This window comes from Rattus norvegicus, chromosome 2, assembly GCF_036323735.1.
Source record: "Rattus norvegicus strain BN/NHsdMcwi chromosome 2, GRCr8, whole genome shotgun sequence".
Classification (NCBI taxonomy): domain Eukaryota; kingdom Metazoa; phylum Chordata; class Mammalia; order Rodentia; family Muridae; genus Rattus; species Rattus norvegicus.
In genome coordinates, this window is record NC_086020.1 from 31,934,953 (window position 1) to 31,961,325 (window position 26,373).

The 26,373-nt window shown below is 39.1% G+C and overlaps 1 protein-coding gene across 8 annotated transcripts in view; it reads right to left on the minus strand.

Moving 5' to 3' along the window:
* Positions 1–6,778: 6,778 nt before the first annotated feature.
* The window catches only part of Tnpo1 (transportin 1), a 92,636-nt gene continuing 73,041 nt past the window's right edge, over positions 6,779–26,373 (minus strand). For 7 of the 8 annotated variants that reach the window (NM_001399431.1, XM_039102145.2, XM_039102144.2 and 4 more), the window contains 12 exons: positions 25,598–25,769; positions 23,951–24,037; positions 22,496–22,603; positions 22,202–22,360; positions 22,036–22,123; positions 20,238–20,336; positions 19,941–20,036; positions 17,276–17,351; positions 16,304–16,403; positions 14,933–15,007; positions 14,033–14,175; positions 6,779–12,336 (listed from right to left, as the gene is read on the minus strand). In NM_001399431.1, the coding sequence (NP_001386360.1) occupies positions 14,068–14,175; positions 14,933–15,007; positions 16,304–16,403; positions 17,276–17,351; positions 19,941–20,036; positions 20,238–20,336; positions 22,036–22,123; positions 22,202–22,360; positions 22,496–22,603; positions 23,951–24,037; positions 25,598–25,769 (1,168 nt within the window). In that variant the 3' untranslated portion in view covers positions 6,779–12,336; positions 14,033–14,067. Of the gene's footprint in view, positions 12,337–14,032; positions 14,176–14,932; positions 15,008–16,303; positions 16,404–17,275; positions 17,352–19,940; positions 20,037–20,237; positions 20,337–22,035; positions 22,124–22,201; positions 22,361–22,495; positions 22,604–23,950; positions 24,038–25,597; positions 25,770–26,373 lie in introns of those variants that run through there. The other variant, XM_063281688.1, reaches the window with a different exon arrangement.

A 26,373-nucleotide genomic window follows, 5' to 3' on the forward strand; every position in this document is an offset into this window, starting at 1 on the left:
AATGCACATTTCTGGACCCAGTAAGGGAAGGAATGAACTGAGATGGCAGTACCTGTTCACAGCAATGAGTTTATTCTCTTTTAAAACGCCAATGCCGGGGTTGGGAATTTAGCTCAGTGATAGAGCACTTGCCTAGCAAGCGCAAGGCCCTGGGTTCGGTCCCCAGTTCCGACAAAAAGAAAAAAAAAAAAAAAAAGAAAAACAAAACAAAATGCCAATGCCATGAATGGCTGAGGAATCTCAGGTGAAAGCAAATCACCCACTGCTGGTGGCTTTCTTTTCTTTTTTTCTTTTTCTTCTGATATTAGGATACTTAGTAACATCTGGAAATATAAATTAGATATTTTTTATTTTTGAGATTACTTATTGTATACCCTTGATGGCTTAGAACTTGGGATCTTCCTGCCTCAATCTCCTGAGTGACATCAAATCAGACCACTGTTTTGTTTTGTGTGTGTGTTTGCAAAAGATACATTTCTGGGCATACATGTTGAGATACTTACTGATAAAGAGGCACTTCCAACTTACTCAGACGGTTCTGGAAGCTTTGTCTACTTAAAAAAGATTTAAAAGACAATATTTACACACCCATATTTATTAAAATGAACCTTAGAGCCATACCAAAAAAGTATATTCATTCATACAATGGAATACTACATGATAGTAAAGGAATGAGCAACTGATGTCAGGAATCAATACTGAAGTTTTTGTTTTTGTTTTTTTTTAAATTTATATGAGTCCACTGTAGCTGTCTTCAGACACACCAGAAGAGGGCATCAGAGCTCATTACAGATGGTTGCTCCAGCCCCAACACTTAAGTTCTTAAGACACTGTTAATGGAAAGCTGGGCTCAAAAGGCTATTTGTTATGATTCTGGTTATATCGGGCAAAGACAAATCTATAGGGACGGAAAACAGTCCATGGTTATCAGTGATCGAGGGATGAGTGCTTGTATGGAGGAAATATTTTGAGTAATGGAACTATTTTGGAAAGTTCCTGTGCAGTTAAGATCAGCTAGCCTGCTAAATCAGAACTTTTACTGAACAGGTTTTTATAAGAAAACCAAGGGAGGCAGGATACACATATGAAATACTGACTTACGTAGTGGATTTATATATTTCAAGGACACACCATAAGCTGCAATGTTGAGAGAGCAGCTGAGCAGCCTAAGGCCCCTTGGGGAACAGTGCTCCAGCTGGATACCCAGAAGGTATCAACCTTCAGGCACAATCCAGAAGGTAATAAAGTCCAAAACTAGATTCTTGTTAGGGTGGTATAAATGACAGAACACATTGAAGATAATGAGCCAGTTTTATTTATTTGCAGAGAATATCGCCAATAGGCAAAGGGGAGCTGTTGGAGGGAATTACAGTTGAAGATGTCAATATGAAGCTATGTTTAACTTTATATAGTTACAGAATCAAATGTAGACAGTCACTGTAAATGACAGGTGTAATGGCTTTCTCTTCACCCCTTTTCCTGACGGCTGCTAAGATTTACAGCTTGCCTGCCTTGTTGCTCCCTACAAGTCCCTGTTGGGGTTAAAGGTGTGCACCACCACTGCTTGATCATAATTTTCTCTTACAGATAAAATCTACTAAAATTGCTGAGCTTAAAAAAACAAAAACCCTAGGGGTTGGGGATTTAGCTCAGTGGTAGAGCGATTGCCTAGGAAGCACAAGGCCCTGGGTTCGGTCCCCAGCTCCAAAGAAAAAGAACAAAAAAAAAAAAAAAAAAAAAAAAAAAAACCAACAACAAAAAAAACCCAGGGGTGGGGTAGGTCAGCCATTTTTTGTTGCCTAGGTTGGCCTTGAACTATTGTGACTATAACTGACATTCCTGCCTCCACATTAGCACTACAGGCAAGACTCACACCACTAAATGTGTGCATTTTAAGGATTAAAATGTGTATATACACTGAAAACCAGAATGGTTATTTTATAATAAAAAAAAAAAAAAAAAACAACCAGCCCACCCACCTAGCTAGCGACTTGGGGCTGAAGAGAGAATTCAGCAGTTGACTTGGTTCTTCTCCTGCAGAGGCCCTGGTCAGTGCCCACCACCTGCCCTGGGCCTGCACTCAACTGCTGGACCTCCAGGACAGGACATTCTTTTCTGGCCTCACAACTCATACTTGAGAGAGCACATATGTACTCAAAAACAAACCAACCTGTTACTTAGTAACCTTCTCACCTTTGCTTTTCAGAGCGGGCCTACAATCAAATGTTCACTATTTTGGTTTGCTGAGGTGTAGAAACAACAAACTCGATAAACATTTACACTATTTACCTTCCATGTACACTGGGCTGTCAAGTCTTTTTTTTTTTTTTTTTCTCCTTTTTCAAGACAAGGCTTCTCTGTGTAGCCCTGGCTGCCCTTGAAGTTTTGAGATCCACCTGCCTCTGCTTCCTCTGGGATTAAAGGTGTGCACAACTGGCAGTCGACTAATGTTAACACACCATTACATAAGCTGGCCTGCGTCAGGCCTGTTTTTATAAAGCATCACTAGTCCTGCTTGGTTTGTTTGTGCTCAATCTGCAAGTGTGATACTAAATATGGAGAGCTACTTACTCAAAGTAGTCTTGGAAGCTGAATTATGTACTATGACTGCCCAAATTTTCTAATTCCTGTTTGGTTTTGGGATATACATAAGTGGCTTTTCCCTGGGCATTCTAGAGAATATGTAGGTTTCTGTATTGCCTTTGGTAGTTCAGGTTTACGCCTTCCAATGGTAAGTGTGCTAGATCAACACCGCAGGTTCAGCTCCGCTGAAGACGTGTCTTCCATTAGCAATATATACTGGATTTTTATTTATCAGTCTAGAGAATGTATAGATATCCAGTAGCCTCTCACTTTTACATAAAGTACCCAAGCAAAAATTCTGCTTCAGTCAGAAATGAAAACAAATTTCAAAACCATCACCTAAGATAAACAGCTGGAAGCTTCTTTTATTGAGCTTTTCCTGTTCACTGTTAAAACTTCATGGGGTTGGGGATTTAGCTCAGTGGTAGAGCGCTTGCCTAGCAAGCGCAAGGCCCTGGGTTCGGTCCCCAGCTCCGAAAAAAAGAAAAAAGAAGAAGAAAAAAAAAAAAAACCTTCATGCAGCATTCAGCCTACACATTAACAAGTTACAGTCCAGGGAGAAGAGGCCCTACCAAGTTTCTGTAGATAATCTATGAAGCTCAAGCATGTCTGTTGGGCACAAATGCCTATGTGGTTTGGGGCCTTTTCAGACGGCCTTCACACTGCCCTATACCCTAAGGATCTCACTTTCCCTCACTGTTTAGGTGACCAAACTGGAGTTGGATTTCAACTCATGGCATGGCATACTCTTAGCACTTGAGTGCATCTGTCTGACAGTGGACACTAAGACCCATCCTGCTATTGTGGTGAAAGCATAGAGTAACACCCCCACCCCCAGCAAGAAACATAAACAGGTATCTCTGGGATACATGGATAGTGAAAACCTGCAAAGAAAAATAGATGAAACTGGAAGATATATAGTGAGGTAATCAGAACTCAAAACAGCAAATACTCTACCATTTCATTTCTCTACGTGGATGCCAGCTTTTGAAGTACGATAGTCTAATGTTCAGAGGTTTCTGGGCTTAGCACTGGGAAGTTACTTATTCCCAGCAGTAATCTGTATCATCGATCTGAAAATGCAGAACTGTTTCACTCACTTTTATTTCCTGCTTGCTTTAATGAACTAGTAACTTTATCCAGTTAAGGAAAATTATGAATCTCCTGAAGGTGGTGTTAAAATTATCTCAAGCTATATCAACTTGATTTTCACAAGCTTCTACATTTTAGTTTTGTAAAGTCAAAGACTTCATGCACCCCACACCCTCCTACACATGTTCAGACGCAACATGCGTCTGTTTTCCTTTTTTTAAAGGTTTACATTTTATGTATTTAAGTTTTTATCTACATGTATCCACCATGTGAGTGCTGGAAATTGAACTCAAGAACAGTAAGTGTTCCTTTTGAAGATTTATTTTATGTATGTGGGTACACTGTCGCTCTCTTCAGATATACCAGAAAAGGGCATCGGACCCCATTACAGATGGTTGTGAGCCACCATGTGGTTGCTGGGAATTGAACTCAGGACCTCTGGACAAGCAGATGGTGCTCTTAACCTCTGAGCCATCTCTCCAGTCTCAACTTCTCTGCTTTTCTTTACTCACGTGAGTGCCAATGCTGGAACGCTTCACGTCTGGCCCGACTTTTTCACATCCTTTGCCATTCTTAGATATGATTTGATTTTCCCCTCCATAACAAGTTCAGTATATTGTCAAAGTCCTCATTACTCCAAACCCAATCTTTCCGCCCATCTCCAGTACTACTCTCCCCTGACCACAACAGCATCCCTCAGTGCCACAGGGTACTTACAATCAGTTGTTCATTTCCTACCTGTCTACAGAGTCCTTTCCATTGGCTTTTGGCGACCTTCCTTTTAATCCTTCTCTTTCTCTTCCTTGCTCTAGACACCTACCTAGTCAACATCCAAACGTTACCATCCAGGCCATGTATCTTTGTTCCCTTACCTGAGACAATCTCCCCCAATCACCGACAGCCTTGCTCCTTCAGACTTTAATGCCATCCTCTCTGGCCTACTTTGATCTCCTTCAGCTCATGACATCAGTGCTTTCCCATCAGCTGCAGTCTTTACACCAGCACTAACTCTGACCGCATAACATGCTGCTTTACACAGCTCACTCTCCACAAAAGGCTAACTAAGCCTCGTGACTAGAAACAGTGTCTTGAATACAAGACTTGGCTAACTGTTAAATCTGTAATTTGAGACATACTTTATTCATAAAACTTCTTCAAAACAGAAATCTAAGCCATTAGACTACAACTTACAGTACACAAGGTGCTGCTGGCCATAAAAAAAACAAAAACAAACAAACAAACAAACAAAAAAACCAAAACAAAACAAACAACAACAAAAAAAACCCTACAGATCACATAACCTTGCTGTAACTACTCTGTTTGGCCTGACTATTCCACCAAAAAGACCACTGCAAACGAAGGCCATGTTTAAGCATCCGCACACCATCAATTGTCCACTCTAACAGTGTGTGCAAGAGGACCACTGTAGAAGCCGTGGAATAAGTCAAGTGTTATGTAGCTACAGCTATGTGCATCGCTTAGCTGACAAACCTGGACACATTACTGCCTAGGAACATTAACGCATTACTAGTAAAACACATTTGCTGTTTTTTTAAAGGTCCTCTCTATGTAGTCCTGGTTATCTTAGAACTTGCTATGAAGACCAAGCTGAGCTTGAACTCAGATCCCTCTGCCTCTGCCTCCTAAGTGCAGTTCACTTCTTACTCACCCATTTAACGACCTTCTTTAAGAGCCAACGTAAAGACTGAAGAGGCATACTTGGGATGGCCCTGGTAAGAGCGACTAACTGCTAACAGTCACTGACGGGAGCTGCATGGTAACTAGAGCATCTTCACACCACTGCCAGGGAACTGAAAGTCTCATTAAACTTCCAGACTGGCACCTGCAAACTGTAATAAGAAAGACGTCTCAGGGGCTGGAGAGATGGCTCAGCGGCTAAGAGCACCCGACTACTCTTCCAGAGGTCCTGAGTTCAATTCCCAGCAACCACATGGTGGCTTACAACCATCTGTAAAGAGATCCGATGCCCTCTTCTGGTGTATCTGAAGACAGCTACAGTGTACTTATATATAATAAATGAATAAATCTTAAAAAAAAAAAAAAAAGACGTCTCAGGAAAACCACTGCTTTACAAACTAACTTAAGACTCTGACAGTCAAGTCCCAATGGCAGTATCTCCCACTGCCAAGTGTACAACAAAGAAAACTCATCCAAGACCTGTATGTTTTCCACTGCCACTTTAATCGTGGCCCCAAAATAATCACATGATATAGAATTGTTGACATCAGATTATGAATTCAGCATGGAAATGCCAGTTCAGAAATGGGTAGACCCATTCACTCACTTATTGATACAACTGTCTCGTAAACTGAGATTTAAAAAATCATCTGGTGAAACTCGTGAGACTGCAGCTTCACTGAAATATCATTATTTTTATCTTCAGAAACAGTTGCTGTAGGAAGCAAATCAAAATCCAGAAGTAATGACCAGAAGAAATTTTAATGAACTTCTCCCACAGCCTTACTTCACACTCTGGAATCTTAAATCCCTTTTCATGGTGTTTTAGAGAACATCTCCGTTCCATTCAACACAGTTTTGTTACCTCAAATACTTTTAGCAAAAACAAGGAAATTCAAGCTTCCCTTAAGTGTCTGGGCTACAAGGACTCATCTCAGGCCCTATATTCTTCTACAGTAGTCTAGATCCTGAGTACAAAAAACCAACCCCTCACAGTGTTTACACATATACCCATACACCTACACTCTGGACAAGTGTTAACTCTCAAACCCATAAGCCTTACTCCTCTGCGTGAAACCCCGCCTCTTAGCACTGCTCCTTCACCACCTCGGCACGGCTACAGCTTCGCCATCAGCCATTCCTTTGGCACAGCCGTTATTCACCCAGATCTCCCTCAGCTCCAAGTGAAAAGCGCCAGAAGTAGTTAACTTAAAATGTATGCGAAACTTTCATCCTACTGCAGCACATAAGGAAAAAAGTTGTCTGGATGACAATAGGTCACTAACACACGTATAGCTAAGGCATAGCCAGAGCACACACACACACGTAACCCCCACCCCCCAAGGAACAAAGTGGAAGAGGACAAAGGTAACTTCTTTCTATTAAAAATCAAGAGTGCAACGTCTATAGTTAAACAACTTTATTAACATAGTCAAGCAGTGATTAACATTCACATCTATTATGTCACATCATACAAATGTAAATACAAAATTACTACAGTACAATATATATTCTCTGCATGATCCAAAATATTTGGTGGCCCCAAAAAACTCTCTTTAAAATTCAGCAGCTTATCAAAAATTAAAACCGTATTCTATTTAAAATGAAGATCTGTTAGCACAGAGTTAGACTTCAAGAACTACCAATTTAGTACAGTTTGAGAAGTTGCAGGATATGTTTGAAGGACACATTCTAACATAGTGTGGCAGGTACAGGAAACATCAGATTTAAAGCTTTTAAGCATAACTCATACAACCTAAGTTGTCAGCAGAAAGATCCAGTTATTTATAACTAAGCAGGTTCTACTAAGTTATTGCACCCAATGTTAACATGAATACTAAGTGTAAAACTCTCATAATATGAAGTGATTTACCACATTTAAGTATCTCTTAAGATGATAATCTACCAAGTAAAATTAATTACATAGTATTATCTAATTATTATCTCCATAAAAAAACCAAAGAATCAGTCTGGTTATATATATATATCCACATAGGAGAGCAGTGACAGAAAGATGAGGGGAACGTCTTTATGAGGTGACCATTGGGAGGAGACAACACTGCCTTGTAGGCTAAGCATGTTAGAGCAGGCATTTGACAAGATGACTAGACCCGTGACATAGGGTTCCTCAGAACTGAGCCACAGTACGGCAGCAATGGATAACAAACAAAAGCTCCTACTGAAAGGGAAAAGAGCTTTGTAATTAGTGATCTCTGATTGGCAATACATTTGCCTTGGTTGTTCAATGTACAGAGGGGGGAAAGAAAACCAGCCTGAACTTCCCTCAAGGTCATGCACACATTCTGCTGCTACACATCTTTTATGTCAACACAATAAACTCTGGGATACAAACTATAACAACAGTTGCTGCAATTATGCTTATACCTTACAAATGTATAAGTATAATAATTAGGCATTGAGAATTATCTATCTATCTATATATATGTAATACCAACAGGGAGAAGATCTGTATCAAGCCTGAAGTTAGATTCCAGTTACCTAGAAAGCACACAGGTAAGAGGAGCTAACTTTCATGTGAAACTTAACGTTAACGAGGCTTAGAAGCACTGCCATATTTAATGCAGCATGAAATGCTCCAGCTGATATACAATGCTACCGCACGGCACTGAACTAGAGAAATCCTTACCAACACAGGCCACTCAATTATCCCAGGGTGTTAACCAGTTTTCTTATAGCTTCCCATGACCACGTCATTAAACAGCACTAGCAGCAACAATTAGTGTCCCCCCACCGTGTAACAGTTGCTGAAGTAGCTCCACAAGGAGGCTGTGTGCACCTGAAGCCCCAGAGGAGGGGTCAGGGCTGCAGCTGTGCACCACACACGCTTCCCTCGGGAAGAGTGCATTTGCACTCTATCTGTTAATACATTCAATATGAATATAATTAACTATGTGAAGCAAAAAAAAGTCACTGCAAAGGTGTTAAATGGAGACAAGAGTTCAACACATAATTTAATTCTGGCACCCCAACTTTGCAGAATTTTATGTAGGGAGAAAGGTTCCACTTTTGTATTTTGAGTGTCTGGAAAAGGAGAGGACCAAACTCAACTCATTCTCAGTTAAATCTCCGTATCAAATGTGAGGAGAGCCTTTTATTTCTCTCTCCAGTCTGATAAAACAATTGGAGAGGGGCAAAACTGACTAACTGGGGAGAAAACACATTAAATTCTAACAAAACAAAACAAAACAAAACAAAAAAACCAAACACCTCACAAACCCCCACAGACTAGAAGGTATGATGATCTTTCTTTATAAACATGTCACCAAAGCAAAATGATACAAGGATATTCACCTGAGATAAAACTTGTATCTGAATATTTCATAACTGAGTAGACAAAGCAGTCAGAGGAAAGTTAGCTGAAATTATTTTAAAATATACATCTGACTCTATTTTACAATATATGCAATTTAAGCAATTCAGATCAATGAAAAAGTTTTAACCAAAAAAATCACAGTGTTTATCAATGTTAATTACAAAATGTTGCTACCTGTTTTGCTTTAAGATGTAATGGCTTGGTTAAGTGTTCTGCGATCTGAGATCTAGGCTGCATAACAAAATCAGGTAGCAGTGATGTAAAGCATCGAACTGGCTCTAAGGGTATTTACAAGTCAGTTATTTGGAAATAACCAACAAACAATACAAAAGTGATTTTTCTTACACAGTATGAAGTCATTAAAGAGATTAGACAATACAAAAAGCAAAACCATTTCCCAAGTAAATGAACACCTGTGGCACTAAGTTCACTCGCTAATTAATGGGCTGTGACATGGGACTGCTAAGTACGTGTTTCAACGACACTAGACACACTTTCTGTTTCCAACTTAGGTTGATCAGCAGCTTTTGTTCTGTTAGAATCCTTCAGAGAGAGAAGCTCAAACAGGAAAAAGAAGGCATATATAAAACAGTAAACACTGACCTCCTGAGGTTCCTACAACATAAAAATATTCAAGTAGAAAATCTACATCACTCAGCAGCGGCTATCTCTGTAGTTGAGCACACTAAGAGCAGTTTAGTGTGTAAGGAGCGGATGAAGTAAGCCGTGCTTTAAGCATGCCAAGAGGCAGAAACACTGGAATGTAACAATGACAAACTCACAACCTCATAGACATTTAGGCAACATTCAAAACTATCAACACTGCACCACAAGAATTAAGTTCTTTATATATATATATATATATATCCCATGATGTGTTACGTCTCATCAAAACAATAAATGCTAACTCAGCGCTGACCTCAAAAAACTTAAATGGCTTCTGCAAATTCCTGTGCTATATACGATGTTGTCTAAAATAGAATATAAATTTAAGAAGAAACAAAAGCCTCAACAGGGAAAGCTGCATTAGAAAAGAAAACCACCCTAGTTTTAGGTTTTAAGTAATATTTACTTAAGCTTCTATTTTAAAGTTATTAGATTTAGAAACAAATTTACTATAAAGCCAAATATTGTTTTTGAGCTGCATAACTGCTAAATTGGAAATAAATTCTTAATTAGACAGGTAATAGAACTGCTCTTTTACTTAACAGAATTGTTTATCACAAGTCCAGAAAACGTTCCTCCACTTCTTATGCATTACTGGACAATGTGGCCGTTTCCTTATTCACTACTTACGTAAGACTATCTCTTATATTAACTTCCCCGAGTATCTGAGGCGCTGCAGGGAACACTACAACCTAAGGCTAGAACAGCTATTCCACTCTAGCTTTGAAGGCCAACTCAGAAGCAAATTTTAAGCTTCCAGTAAGGTAATTTACTAAAAAGTGAAAATACCAGACACCCTCGAGTCTAGCTTACTGGGCACTACATATGGTTTTATTTCAGGCCCTACAGACTGAAATTTGCAAAGCCAAAATAAAAAGAAAAAAAGTAAAAGAACATGTTAAAACAAACATATACACGACAACAAAAACCTTTGTGCATGCTACCATGCATGTGAAATGTTTTAAAATTGTATTTATAAAGTCACACACACACACACAGCTCACACTTCAGTGCAATGGCCGTTATCAGTCACTTTTATAGAACAGAACCATGCAAAGAGGAGCGACTGCTTATAAAAAACGGTTATTCGGTATTTATTCTGCAATGCAAAGGTGACAAAGTAAAATAGAAAAAGGCTGTTATGGCTTAACTTTTTTTGCAGATTAAATATGCAGCATTGAAAAATGGAAAGGTGTGGCTTCATCTCTGACCAGCAGAGCTAAAAGGAAAAATCTCTCCATTTTCCTTCATCATCATGGGATACACACTGCTCAGGCAATCCAAATTAATAAAGATTTGCACTTTCATATGGACATAAGATCAAGTGTACCAGTTAGGGTCTTCACATTCACAGTATATAAGAAAATACACATGGAAGGAAAAGTAAAGGGTTAACTTAACAAGGATTTATTCACAGAAATACATGTAAGTAGAGGGAAAAAAATAACAGAAAAGCCAAACAAATGAAATGAAGAGGATCCAAACCAACTCTCACTCTGTAGCTTTGTACGTGCCCTATGTGCACAAGCCTAGGACACAGAGGGCCACCAACATGCGCCAATACAGTGTAGGAACCCTGCATTACATCCATTAACTTAAACATATCTTTAAGATCATGCTTCGAACACAAATAAAAATAAAAAAAAAAATTAAAGGAAAGCTTAGAGGCAATATGTTGAGTGGGAATAAACATTGAAATATAGCAATCATGTTTCAACTTCTACAATTGTCTTTATGTGCCAACTAACATTTATGCAGCCTTTTACAGATCTTTTACCATGTAATTTGAAATTTGATAAAATTACTAGTCGCATATAACCATGCAGAAAGCACACCACACTGACAGCACAGAGGCAAAGATTTTGCACAGGTATATCAGCTTTCCACATTGTGCAGGTTACACACAATACAATATCAATCTTATTCCTAACAGATCCTAAAAAGATATTTCAAGGCCTAGTTGTAAACTACAGTACTTTATATATCTATATTCTTAATAAAAATAAAATCCACGAATCTCAAAAGGAATTTTAAATGCAGGGCTATATTGAACTGGTAAACGGCAACCCAAACTGGCGCGACATCGGTGAATGGATACCAACCGCACTCTATGAGGCGAGCATGCTGCGGTCACTAATGCACACCACGTCAATCACTATGAGCCCGAGCGCATGCCTGGACCTTAAACTGCACCTTAGATAACATGTCGGCCTAGAAATTAAATCTAAGAAGTACAACCATGAACTTATATCCACTAACGTTTTAATGTAAAATTAGATGTCACCTTTCCTTTGACCCCGACCCCATTGATTCCTCCCTCCCTGCCCAGCCCGCAAAGGTAAAAGGAGTGGCGCGTCGGCATGTCACAGGGTGCTTCGTTGTTCAAATTTGTTTCCTTTTATTTCCAACTTTTTGGGGGTACCTTAAATTGTAACTTTCAAGAACCTGCGTCTAACCAGGGGAGGCAGCTGATTTTAATCGTTAGTTCTAAGTAGCTCTTCATCAGCATGCAAAACAAGGCCCCATGATGTGGGAAAATTTATATAAAACCTTTAATAAAAAGCTTCCTTACTGTTGCAGCTTCCCACTCTTAGGTGCCCTTTGTTGTGGACCATGTGCTTTTCCTCCTCCTTATCCCTAGGCATTGCTTACGTGGTTCTTGTTTGGTACAATTCCCCATAATATTCCAGAAAGTACTGTTCTGTGAGTAGACGGAATAGTTTTTGCTTCTTCACATCCAGTGCAGAGTTGTAATTGGAGACAGATTTCCACCCACAAAGGCTCCAGATGTTAAAACATTTCCCAACATCGACTTAATACAGTGACGGCAACACCTCCCTCCCGCCCCTCCCAGTAGGGTTGGGATTGTACTGTATTCCCTACTGGTTTACCCTTCCCCCCTGTAAAGGGTAACATTTTCCCTGGGTGCAGAGGCTCCCATATAGTCTCCAAGACTGACGGACCTGCAAAGAACAAGACAAAGTTTATCTTCAATACCTTCCTCTGTTTCAAAGGCAATAGAGCATAAAACCAGTCCAGTGACAACTCTAGGTTTAGCAATAAACAAAGTAAGAAACTGGGCAAACCGAGACCATGCTGTGTTCCATGAGACTGTCAACATTCTGCACCAGACATGCAAGTGAGCCCACCGGGAACATACGGAGTGCTCATGCAATGGATCCACCTTGCACAGTGTTACTCATCTTTACCTTCTTCAGCATAATGGACCCACGTCCAAACTGAACATTTCCTGCATAATGTGACTTTACTTCCTATCCAAAGTTTAAGACAACAAATTCTTATTTTACCCTACTAGGTCAGAACATGTGGTAATGTCCAAAAATAAAATTTAACAGCCATTTTCTTGATGTTCTTAATTAAACCCTATTTGATTTGGTATTTTCTATATTTTCGGGCAATTTCATGTTGCTGATGTTATGTTTTTAAATTGCTAACACAGTTTAATGTGAAGACAGACATAAGAAATCAAGGTTATTGAGCTGCTTAAACCAATGTCTGATAGTGGTCGTTTCACAAAAACACTACCAACCACTCATATCAAACCTTGGACACTTGGGAAATGTTCATTATGAATTCACAGTGACAACCAGCCCCTATTTTCCTGCTTCAGCAAGGGAGCACAAGAAGCAAGAATGAAAGGCCCTGTCCCTCTTTTAAATCTAACTAGGAAACAATTACTTCACAGTTAACTCCTGCTGGTGGTGGCAACAGGAATGACAAACTCCCAAGACTTACTGACCCAACACTGAGTCTTTACAGCTAAGTCACCCCTCTATTGCAGTCGTAGGACCTGAGAAAGCAAACAGGATACCTTTCAAAATGCTGGAGCCGAGGGCTCTAAGTGGAACAACGCAGAGGAGCGGGAGAATCTGAGGCTACAAACTAATTTGTACTCCCTTCTAGGTAACGTAAGACAATGAAATCTTTCTAGCTCGGATTAAACAAGCAGCTAGCAGAATCTAAAATGAGAATAATGCCATCCCTGTGGTGTAAAGGGTACTTCAGTTTAGTACACGTTTTCACATCTATCCCGTCCTTTGGCTTTCAGATGGGTCTCAGATTCTGTTCAAACCCTGAAAACTTTACTTGCTCACTGTACTGGTCCAAACAGCGAGCTACTGTTTAGTTCAGTTTAACTCTCAACACAACTCAGCAAGGGAACTGGACCTAACCAGCAGGCTAGCGCCAATCAGGAGCTGTGAACAGAGACTATCAAGAGCAAAACCCCAATGCAGGTGGCTCTGTACTTCCTCCAACTGAGACAGTCTTCCATGACCAACTTTGAAAGCACGCTGGGTACCTGAGAAAGGGTGTTAAACATCACCTATTCCCAGAATTTGGTTTCAATATTGAATGTGTTTCCCTAAAGGTCATAACATACAGCCTCTTATCCTTGCCATGTATAGGATTATAAAGTAGGGCTTCAAATGTGAACCACTGTGCCACCCCCCCGCCCCGACCCCATGAATTCAACCCTTATAGGGAAAAAGAGAGACTGAGAAGGATAAAATAATATATAGATAGAGATCAAACCAGTGTACCAACCAGGATTTCTGTTTATCTAAGATTCAAGGGGAGCCATTATTTGACCGCAGTATTAGTCTTTCACTCTGAAAGTTTCTAAAATTTATAACTTACCCCTAGTTTTGGGACTGCAGCTTAAGTGTATTAGATTAAACACCATAAAAAGCCGCAAGACGCTCTTTTAAGGGAAGAGGAAACTGGTCAGAGAATCGCCTCCAATTTTCATCCCCAACTTGGTTTTTAAATCCATGAAGGATCTGCAAAGAGCGAAAAACTATTAACTTATTTATTAATAAAGATAAAACCTCAGATCTAAGTAGCTTTAGAAATCAATTTAGTATTGATATTAATTGTGACTTTTAGACATTTCAAAGTGGTAATTCTCAAACTTTGTTAATTAAGCTCTCTACATCCTATGACTTCACCAAAACACCTCCATACTTTAAAATTCAGGCAATGTCCTTAGCAACATGATGTGCTCAAGAAACCTCTGCATATCAAATTAAAAGAAAAAAAAAAAACCCAATCAAACATAAAACCTATCCAATGGGTAAGTTTTTAAAAAGTGTTGGGTTATTTCAAGTTAGCAATGTACAAGCTCTGGGCCTCTGACTGTGAATGTCCTCTAGGCTCACTATGGAGCTCCTCAGGGTAGCAGTGTTGCGTCTCTCACTGTTACAGCTGAGCACAGACTGTACTGAGAACAGAGCACTGATAAAGAAGAACATCGCTCCATCTCTGTGAAAGGCGTGTGTAGTTTAAACTTCTATTCCAAATTCATCGAGAACGGCAAGCCATTTCCACAATTGTAACAGTAAGACAGTATGAATTAGTAATATTAATTGGAAAAATACAGGCAAATGTTAGTTCTATATCCTAAGATCAAGCCAGGTTCTTTGCTAAAAATTTAGTTCACATAGTCATTCAATACTGCGCTAAAGAGTCCAGGTTTAAGTAGAGAGGAACGCAAATGTCCGGGCTCTGGGCGAACAGTCACAAATGCTTATTAGTTACCTTACAGAACATGTCTCTGAGGTCGTCTTTGGGATTAATCCATGATGCAACAGCATCACAAAAAAATATAAAATCCTGTAACAAGCAAGAGGCATTTATTTACAAACTTCAGTGCCTGCCACAACAGACTTAGCTAAAACAAAAACATTTAAAACAACTACAACCATTATTGGATTAGAAGTGACTGCTGAACATTTCCATTACTTCATTAACTTCTAGTAATTTATATCACCTTGGAGTATAATGTCCTATTGTATTTTGTATTAAAAAGGAGCAAACCCAGCCTAACAAATATTTAGCATTAGAAATGGTCGGAAAGTAGCAGACACAGTCAATGACGACAAGGTTCTGGCTGGACTGTACACCTGCAATCCTCCCACGTTAGACTACGGGACTAGGCTGACACAGAGGAAGGGACCGATTTAAAAGCCACCTTGATGAAGTTAGCTCACTCTGCTCAAACTAGGAGCCTTCTGTCCTCCAAGCCTCCACATCTTACATGAGAGCCCTAACTAAGGCGCCCAAGAGAAGGCTCAGCAGTTAAGAGACTGGTTGCTTTCAGAGGACCTCGGTTCAGACCTCGGCACAACAGGTTGTACACAGTGAGATCCTATTTCAAAAGAACCAACCCGGGTCCGCAGAGACGGCTCAGGGCTAAAAAGATACTTGCTCTTGGAGAGGACCAACTAACCAACCAAAACCCAACCAACCCACCCCCCAATCAAATACATGCTAAGTGTTTAACTGAGTGTTCATACACGTTTTGTATTTTGGGGAAGTGGTGTAGAATTCAATGGTTTCTTCTATGCTGTGTCTGACAAACTGGCAGTTGGAACATTTGATTCAACTCCCACATACAAAACCTAACACTAAATAATTAAATGTCAAGAGAGGGGTTGGAGAGATGGCTCAGCAGTTAAGACAGCATGAGCTCAGGAAATAAATTAAATGAATTAATAAGCTTTCAAAAACAATTTCAAAGAATAAATCACTATTCTATTTTATTTGCTATTTTTAAGTTCAAACTCAGTAAAGCTGTATCCATGGACAGGAGGCATGTACAAAATTAATAAATGAGGGAATGTGCATAAAAAGGAGCAAACAATGTAACCTTCCTCTCCCAATCTGCCAAGACAAGACACCAGTGGTATGCCGCCATGCCTTAGAACCTCAGGTCAGCCCCAAGAAAACCCACTTGTTAGAGGACAGAACTGACTTCTACAGGTTGTCCGGACTCTCACGTGTGTGCAATGGCACGTGTGTGTCCACACACAATAAACAAATATAACTAAATCCTTAAAATGTATTCCCTTTAAAAATGTATTATTTAGCACTCGGTCCACTCAAAACAAAGCCCTGTGAACACCTTACTTGGATTACGCCACTAGGATTCACACTGATCATGGTACAAATCCCACGGAATGCTGAATCTTTTTCTTCATTGTCTCTTATGTTTCTCAGAGAGGTACACCTATTGAATTACAGAACTGAATTTAGTATTTAAAGTAGAAAGCGGATCCAACACGATGCTCACAGACAGTATTTAATGGAATAGGCTTCACAACAGAGATGATGGTCACTATATTTTCAGGAAGCTTGCTTGACTTTCATCAAAGTTTCTCATACTCCTGTATTTCTGACCCATCTCAACAGTGTTAACAGTGAAGTTCACACTTTTTAATAGATTAAATCTATAAAAATAGACAACTGGTCTTTCTTCCACAAACTATCAGTCAGTCTGAGACAAAGAGAGTATAGTACCAAGTTATTTTTAAAAATTGTTTAATGTCTTGTATTCCATTAAACACTACTAGAAATGATTTGATTGAAAGATTATCAATTGAAAGAAGCAGAACACAGGCTATACTGTCACAATATAAACTATTACTATACACTTAGGGTGTAGATGTTTAACTCTGACATTAACAAGCAAATAAGATTTTATACGTAACAAATTTAAACATGTATTTAATGCAATCCAAGTTTCCAAATTAATTCTAAAAGAAATGTAATGCAAGAACCTAAATTTATAAAAATTTGCATGCATCTTAATCTCTCTGGTGGATATTTAAATGCTTTTATGTATAATCAAGCTTTTAAACACAGCAAGCATGTGACAATCTTATCCCATGCATCCATTAGTTGTTAGCCACAACATAAAATAAATAAACATGACGGTACTACTGAAAACCTCACAAACCTGATAGGACAAGATTAGTCACATGGTTGGCAATGATTAAGGATTGTGATTTTTGTAACCAACTGAAAATATATCTAAAAGTGAGATAGAGAAAGAAAGAGTGAAGAAAAATGAATTAAAAAAAAAGATTGAATAATACACACCAGGGTCTTATAAACTGCTGTAGCATGGGGGCCACCTCTTGAGGACAAACGTAACCAAGACGACCAATTGTTATTGCTAAGGTAACGCAATCACGGTTATACACCACCAAACGCCAACCAAGACATGAGCAAATGAGGGGGAAGGAGAAAAAATAAAGAAAAAACAACAAATAACTCAGAAACAGAAACCAACAGAATTTGTGTATGATAATAAACATAAGATCTCACCAGTGCTGGCTATTACCACCCCCGATGGAAGGGGCAGCAACACATATGGCATACTCTTAGAAAAGGAAAACAAAGGGATTAAATAACTAAAGCTTGAGAGAACACCAAAAACCGTCAAGTGCTTTGCTCGCTCACCTAAATGTCAAGTATGGTAAGAGCTGAGCGATTAAGTGAGCGGCGGCTTGAGGGCCTTCATTCAGTGCCACTCAACATTGCAGAGGATGAAATCTTTCCCCAAGAATTATCAGGAAATGTGATTATGTTTATGAATAATTTATTCAAACAATCTCTGTAGCTGTATTAGTTCAAAATTTTAACTTTTTGTATGTGATTACACCTTTAGGAAAAAAAAATCACCTAGGGATATTAACCCAAATTTTGGTAGCTTTTAAGTTAACTTTTATCAAACTAATGGGACTTTGCTGCTCATGTTAAAATCAGTTGTCAGACACGATGTACCATGGTGTCTACTGAATGAAACACTGAAAATTGCTCCAGCATATCAGAATCCACTCTGACTATCCTCTGATTACTCAGGTAACAGTCCACTAGCTTCTACCCACACATGAGATAAAATCCTAGCAAAGGAAATAAATTTACATAGTCCATTGTGACGACGGTGATATGGACTGTAGGGAAAAAAACCTTTGCTGTAAAAGGCTTGACCAAAATAGATAATGACAGAGTACATTATTTGATTTTTAAAAAAATTGAAGTGGGTAAACATTGTCCATCAAAATTAAATAATCCCTAAGAGCTAAAAAGCTACAATCAGAACTGCATCTTGCAATTCAAAAGTACATACATGTAAGTACATTTATACACAAAATACAAACAGAAAACAAACTATGTGGTGCTTTAATGGTGTTCTCTCAAAAACTTACAGGTTAACCTTTTATAAAAAAGGGTGGGGTTGGGGAGTAAAGAAAAATGTTTAAGGATTACTTGAAGCAAACTACACAGATAATACTAAAATTCAGCAGATTCATATGAAGCAAGAGAAAGAAAACCTATGTTCAAAAGACACGAACTATGCAACATTCTCATTAAACAGGCAAGTATGAACAATCCAATGAGACATGCGAGAGAGCAGATGATGGTCCATTGAAAAAGTTCAGTGCAGGATATACGAGTTGGAAAACAAATACAACACACTAAGGAACTGACCTCAGGGAATAGCGAGGATATGGTTGTTAAGTCGCTAAACTATACGGTGATTTTTAATAGTTTAAAACCCATTGTTCTGGGCAAGGAATGAAGAAGTCAATAATTTATGTGGCCACTGTGGCAAATGACTCAGCGAATCTGGGTGTTTCCCATCCTGATTCAGCAAGTTTACGGCATCATCAGCTATTTGATTATTACTTGGGTGTGATCATGCCAGAGTATAATCGGATAAAGCCAATTAGTTAAGGAAATATGCTGACATCCACCAGCTGATATCCCACAAGAAACTTCAGCATACATTACACTCAACATTTATTTCCAGTTATGCATTCACATTTAAAAATAAATAAACTTTTCTTTAGGTTCAACAATATATAGGTACTGCATTCTAGGAACATAAAGATCTGCCAAGATTTCAAGACAACCCTACATGTAGACTGTTGTACTTTTCAAGAATAAAAAGTAATTTACTTTGCACTAAACAGTACCCATACAGCCAATCAGCCAGATAACTGTCCCATAATTAAAAGATTTCCTTCCATACCAATAAACGTTATAAGCTTTAGTTATTTGAGGATAAACTGTGTAATTTAAAAATATGAAATTAAAATGAAAACTTTCATACTTAGAAAAACCTTATTTTAAACTTTATCCAGTTACTGTGGTAGGACTCACATTAACTATGAAACTACTAGAATCATTACCTCAGTATATAAAGAAACTTAAATATTAATTAGCAGCAGTCAGAGAGGGTGGAGGGAAAAGGGTGGAATCGCCCTGTGAGTGCTGTTGTATGGAAGGCATTCATTCTGTAACACCAACATGCTTCCTATAAATGCAGGAGAAACAAGCCTCTGAAGAAAAACCCCAACAGGAACCACTACGTTCCTGGTTTACAAAGATTTTAGGATGAAATACAAAACACATGTGCCATTTTTAGCCAATCAGTTGCTGAATTACAATGTATTTCTGGCCATATGTAAATTATTGGCCCAACTGATCTTATTTATTACTATGTAATATTTATTGTATTGTAGCAAAAATAACATTTTAGAGTACTAAATGAGAATTCACAGAAAAAAATTTTTTTCAATGTTTCTGTAAACGGGCTATGGACACAGCTAGACTAAGACATCGGTACGAATTCAGACACACGTAAACAGTAAGCAGCTGGGTCTGCGAGCCTAGCTTTGCTTTGGTTTCTCTATGCATCTTGGTTCAGAGTGAGGAAGCAAGTCATTTTCCCTTCACCGCCTCAGCCACGTGGTACCTGTGTTCTCCAACAGCGTCTTTGGGGTGTTGGGTCTGTTAATGATCTCCACGAGCTGGTGCAGCACCATAGGGATGTAAGGCTGCATCTCTATGCCTAGCACAGCACAGGAAGAGAGAGAGACGAGAGACAGACAGTCAGACAGCATCACCAACACTCCGCTTCCCTCACAACTGTGAGCAAGTCTGTCTCTCCGCTCCCCTCCCTCCAACTCCGTCAGAAACTTAAATATCAAAACTAATACAGAACAGTGACAAAAATGACTATGGCACACAGCTCCAAGAAAAACAGTCTCACCCATTTGAATTGATATTTCCCCAATTGCCCAGGTGGCGTTGTTGCAGACTGAAATAAACTCTGGATTTAGATTGGTTCCCAATATTGGCATGAAATCAGCTAGGAAAAACAAAAAAGAACAAAATAATAAAATAAAGCTACATAGTAAACTTGTCAACAGCAGACGTCTTACTTTTAAAGGAAATCTAGATAGAAACTGAAATCCGGGCTAAAATAATTTTAATCAAAAAACAAACATTACAGTGTCAATTCTGAAACTGGTAAAAACATGCAAATAAATTTTTTTTTTTTTGGTTCTTTTTTTTTTGGAGCTGGGGACCGAACCCAGGGCCTTGCGCTTCCTAGGTAAGCGCTCTACCACTGAGCTAAATCCCCAGCCCCGCAAATAAATATTTTTACAGGAGCTGGTAATCCTTTTCTTAAAACTACAAGAGGTAATATCAGGTTACTGAATTCTCACAAGGCCTAAGTCTACTTCAGGAAACAGTTCCCCATTACATTCATTTTTCTCTTATGTGACTGGATGTTCGCCTGCCTGGCTATGCATGCATATGCGCGCGCGCGCGCACACACACACACACACACACACACACACACACACACACACACACACACACACCCCAACACTAGTAATACTAATTTACTTGAACAGAATATCTCTAGATACTGTAAAATTCCAAAGACAGCAAACCTAATCCAGGCTGAGAACCACTGTCTATTTAATAACCACTGTGACTGCCAGAGAGAAAAGCAGCTCAGTGGCTGATGGCACTTGCTGCTCTCCAACACAACGAGAGTCAGTTCCCGGCAACCACACTAGGTGGCTACAAGTCTGCAACTCTAGCTACAGGAGATCCATGCCCTTTGGCCTCCTTGGATATGTGTCTACACACAACCCAACAATGCATGCTGGCATACATACATGAACATAGATACAAATACGCCTCAAATAAAAACAAGCACACAAAACCACCTATAAGCACGTTGGGAAAACCAACCTACAGACCTCCACTCTAAAGCCCGGAATCAAATTGAAGCTTAGCATCTAGATCTAACTGAATTTATGGTGAATACTGAGGAATGGGGTGTGTATTAAAGACCCCAGAGGTGGGATCAGTACACTAAAATTGGCTGTAAATGCGTGACAAAACCTTGGATCCTTTTAGCAATGAAAACCATTACAAGAAAGAGACTTAGAGATAAGTTCAAAAAAAAAAAAAAATACTGAGTTTAAAAATACCATGGTCTTTTTGTCTATAAATAGCAACATATGGGAAACGTGACTTAATGTGTAACGACACATTAAGGGTTTGTAAACAGCTTCTCATATTGATGTATTATAATTTAGAGTATTAAGCCAATACTTAACGATTTAACATATCGCCATTGACATTATTTAAAAATCTAGAAATAGTTAAGATTAAAAAGCATATTCCTACTGGGTGTGGTGGCAAACACCTTTAATCCCAGTGCCAGGAGGTAGAGACAGGTCAACCTTTGTAAGTTCTAGGCCAGTCAGAACTATAAAATAAGACCCCCCTCCAAAAAAGGCAAGTTCATGTCAAACAAAGCTAGCTACATTGTTACACACTAATACTACATAAATTAAATAGTTGCAATCTAACATTCTCTATAAACTGATACTATTCAAACATTCCCAGATACAATGGTAACTCAGTAGCTGCTAATGGAAAACAACAGTTCCCTCAACCCTGTAAAAGGTACACTTTATTTTCAAATAAAAGAAACAGTTAAAACAAGTAGAACAGCCCACACCAAAAGCAGAAAACATTCATACCTATACAAGGCTTAACGTGCTGAAAGCAAGCTTTAGTCAGATCACCTAGTAATGCAAAAGAACTCTGCCGAACTTCGGGCATTTTATCCTATGAGAAATAAGAAGATGTTAGCTTCTTGTAACACAAAGAAGCAGGTTCCAAGTCCCCCACTGATACAAGTCTTACCTGCATGCATTGATACATCAGTGTCAGGATGTTACTTCGGGCCACCAGCTGCTCAATGTTGCCTCCCAGTCCTTCAGCCAGGCCACTGAGTAAGTCAAGAGCCACAATCATAAAGTCTTTATCTGGAGCTTCATATTGTTCTGGCTGAGCATTGTTTAGCTGAAATTAAACATATTATCTTTGTTGTTGGACACTAAAAAAATGTGTACATATTATTTATACCTATCTCTAAAAAAAGTTTATGAGAGGAAGGAAAAAAATAACTAAAAAAAAAGTGTATATACACACACATACCATGGCTTGTGCTAGTGTCTTCTGTACCAGGTTTACACAACGCTGATACACAGGTTCACAATATGGAAGGAAACCAGACTGCAAGGCTGTGGCAACAGATGAGAGGCACTAAAAAGAATCAAGCACACACACTAAGTTTTAGATTACAATAGAGATATATGTGCTTTAAAGCAAGCAAAAAAGTTTCATTTATGAACCCGTTCTACAGCGCTACGATGACGGTTTATCTTCTGAAACCTCACGCATAGCCGATCTGTCAATTCATCAGAAACAACTTAAACTCACACCGTATCAGGCTTTACAGGTAATCTAGATGTACTTTAACTACACAGAGGTGTAGAGGACATGTAAAGTTGTGTATGACAAACATGACATGTAACTTGATCATACGAACAGACTTTTGAGTTTGAGGAAGTGAGTCTGCCAGGCAGACAACTATGCATATGGTACAGTAGGGGCAGACTGTTAACAAAGGAACCGATTACTTTATAATTTAATCAGAGGCCTGTTCCACTGCAAAGAATTCATGCTTGGCACTGTAAACCTAGTCAAAAGTTCATGGCTAACTAGTCATAAATTAATGATACCTTTAACCCTGGAGAGGGAAGCTTCTCTTTTATTGCACTGGGAAGCAGTCAAAAACTGAGAGTGACTTCTGAACACTCAGCTCTAAATGGGACATCCATATCCCCCCAAGCTCAGTGAATGTCATGGACGAGGGGTTAGGAAGAATATAAAAGATGGAGGATGAGGAGTGTTATGAAATGCTGTTCTGGATATGGCAAGGCCACTGCACTCATGAACTCACAATGGCATAGCATCAAATTAGGATGGGGGGATTGTGAGGGCCACCCCTAGCTGAGCAGCTATTAGCTGCTGAACAACAGGATAATTACTTCTCTTCAGGGGCATGGCCTCTGGTAGGTTGCTCATCCTCTAGTGGACAGTTCCATACCCATGGACACACAAAGGCAACATTAATTAGAAACAACAGGTTATTTAAAAAGAAAAACAAAACAAAAGCTAGATATGGTGACGTACTCTTTTAATTCCAGAACCTAGGAGACAGGAACAGGAGGATGTCTATAAGTTTTAGGCCAACCTGGTCTACATAATGAATTTCAGAACATCCAGGGCTACATACATATTGAGATCTTGTCTCAAAATAAAACAAAGGACTTGGGAGTGGGAGGGAGGCACAAGTGCACTCTGGGTAGATGTTGGGGTGGGTGGATATGTTAACTTTAGAAGTAGGAAAGGTGATTTGGGTTAAAAATGACCAAGATACATTCTATTGTCAAAGAACAAATTCTGCAAAAGGCAAGTTATATTCTACACAACTCAACAGAAATTGTTCTCAAAAACTGTTATTTTACCACATGCACACATTTTGGTTCAGGACATGTATGTTTGTTCTTAAATGACAGTTAGAATAACATCACCAGTTCAACATACCTCAAGTAAAGGGAAAAGATCCTTGTCTTCATCTTTTAACATGTTCCACTTCTGGATCAGAGGAGGCATTAGCATCTGAATATATTCCTGTTTACAATAATAAACAAAAGGCTTCACTATTTTCTGTAAACATGCTCATTTGACACTATACAAATTAAAACCCATCTGGAGCAACTGTGCTAAATTTTTACATTTTAAGACTCACTCTTTACAGTTTCCTCAATATTTTTTCTGCTCTACCTCTCCTTTTTAATTCATATGACCCTGATTTAAAGTAATCTGTATCTTTTCTAAAAGAAAACGTGTTATCAGTAAGTACCTTATTCCACTGAAACCTACTACTTGGGTTTTTTTCCTTATTCAGATGGTCTCACTGTGTAGCCCTGGCTGTCCTAGAATTCACTATGTAGTCAGAGCTGGCCCCAAAGCCAGAGATCCATTTGCCTCTGCCTCCCAAATGATGGTACTAAGTGTCACCAAACCCAGTATAATCCCTAAGTTGGTAAATCACAAGCTTTAAAAAAAAAAAAAAAAAAAAAAAAAAAAAAAAAAAAAAAAAGCTGGAGAGATGGCTCAGCGGTTAAGAGCACCGACTGCTCTTCCAGAGGTCCTGAGTTCAAATCCCAGCAACCACATGGTGGCTCACAACCATCTGTAATGGGATCTGATGCCCTCCTCTGGTGTGTCTGAAGACAACTACAGTGTACTCACATACATAAATAAGATCTTTACAAAAAAAATTGTATTTATTTATTTACTTATTTAATGTATACGAATGCTCTATCTGCATGTACTCCTGGATGCCTGAACAAGGCATCAGATCCCATTACAGATGGCTGTGAGCCACCATGTGGGTGCTGGGAACTGAACCCAGGACCTGTGGAGGAGCAGCCAGTGATCCCAAGCACAGAGTCATCCATCTCTGCAGACCAAATCACAAGTGTCATTCTCAAGTGACATCTGTTCTCAGGTGGGAGGGGCTGGCTGTGGCCTACACCATAGCGACTGCTGCTTTATAATGCACCCACATTAATTAAGTGAAAAGTACAGGCTGTAAAACGTGATCTACTCCTCAGCTAATCGAACCAGCCACTACCAAAGCAAAATAAAAGCAAAACTGTCTTGCTCAAATTTTGAGCATAATTAAAAAAAAAAAACCAAAAAACAAAAACCAAGAGTGAGTTAAGTTACTGATAACGCATTTCCTACAGAGACTGTGTATCTTATCCAACAGTACTCAGCAGAGACATTTGACTCTGTTAAAATCCAAACCCTCACCTCATGTTTTATCCCACTACAGCCAATACACTTCTGCACTGCTACTCAGCAGTTTCAGCTGTCATTCCTGCTCTCACTTTTACAGGAGATACCTACAGTCTGGCACACTCTCAAGAGGAAGGAGTGTGTAGATCTTACGCTCTTTCTTCCAGACACTGTAAAGTGTACTCATGTGATATTACTAAATTCTGTACTAACCATAAGCTTACTTCAACTCTTTAAGATTTATATTTTCAGAGGCGCAAAAGAAAAAAAAAAAAAAAGCTAACTAACTGTTCACACTTGCCAGTCTTTTTACTTTGAATATACACTATGCATTTATTGCAGCTCATTGTAATGTCCCCACAGCAGTCACCCTCAGGTCCTTACTGGCTTGTTTAAATGATGTCCCACTGAATCTGCTAGTGTCCCTATGGCATCGTACAGAATGAGCAGGTTCTTGTGCTGGTATTTACTGAAGGCGAAGACGAGGGTGTCGAGTATATAAGCAAGGTAGGGGACAAGCTCTGTACAAGCCTCCTCTTCTAACGTAGCAAAGGCACTACAATGAGAAAACAAACAACACATGAAGTCTCCAGTTCATAGATGATTACACTCTGTATCACATGTACCTCTCACTGCTTCACTCTGCATGATGCTTTGGTTTGAAAACATTTTTATTAAAAATTATTCATTTTTGTGTAGATGCCCGAGTCTGCATATGTGGTACCACGTGCATGTAGGAGCTCTTGACAATCATAGTAAGCGCCTCTAATCCCTGAAATGGAATTACAGATGGTGGTGAGTTAACATGTATTGCTGGGAACTGAACCCAGGCCTTCTGCAAGAGTGGGTAAATGTCTCTAAGTGACATCTCTGATGTGAACAGAGTGCCCAAATCCAACAGGACAGCCACTGGCACTGACTCAGTAAGAGCCCAGCCCCACCGAGGACGTGTCAAAGTCTGCAGGACATTCTGTCTTCAAGTAAAGGCAATGGATCCACACACTGGAGAAGTACCTAAAGTTGTTATTCTGTTGAGAACCACAAATACCTTAGGTGACAGAATGAGAAAGAAAGCAGAGGTTTATATCTTTAGCTAAAAGTCCCATTTTGTTTAGTAAAACCATTAGTAAAAATATTTCAGAACCCCCTTGAAATGGCAA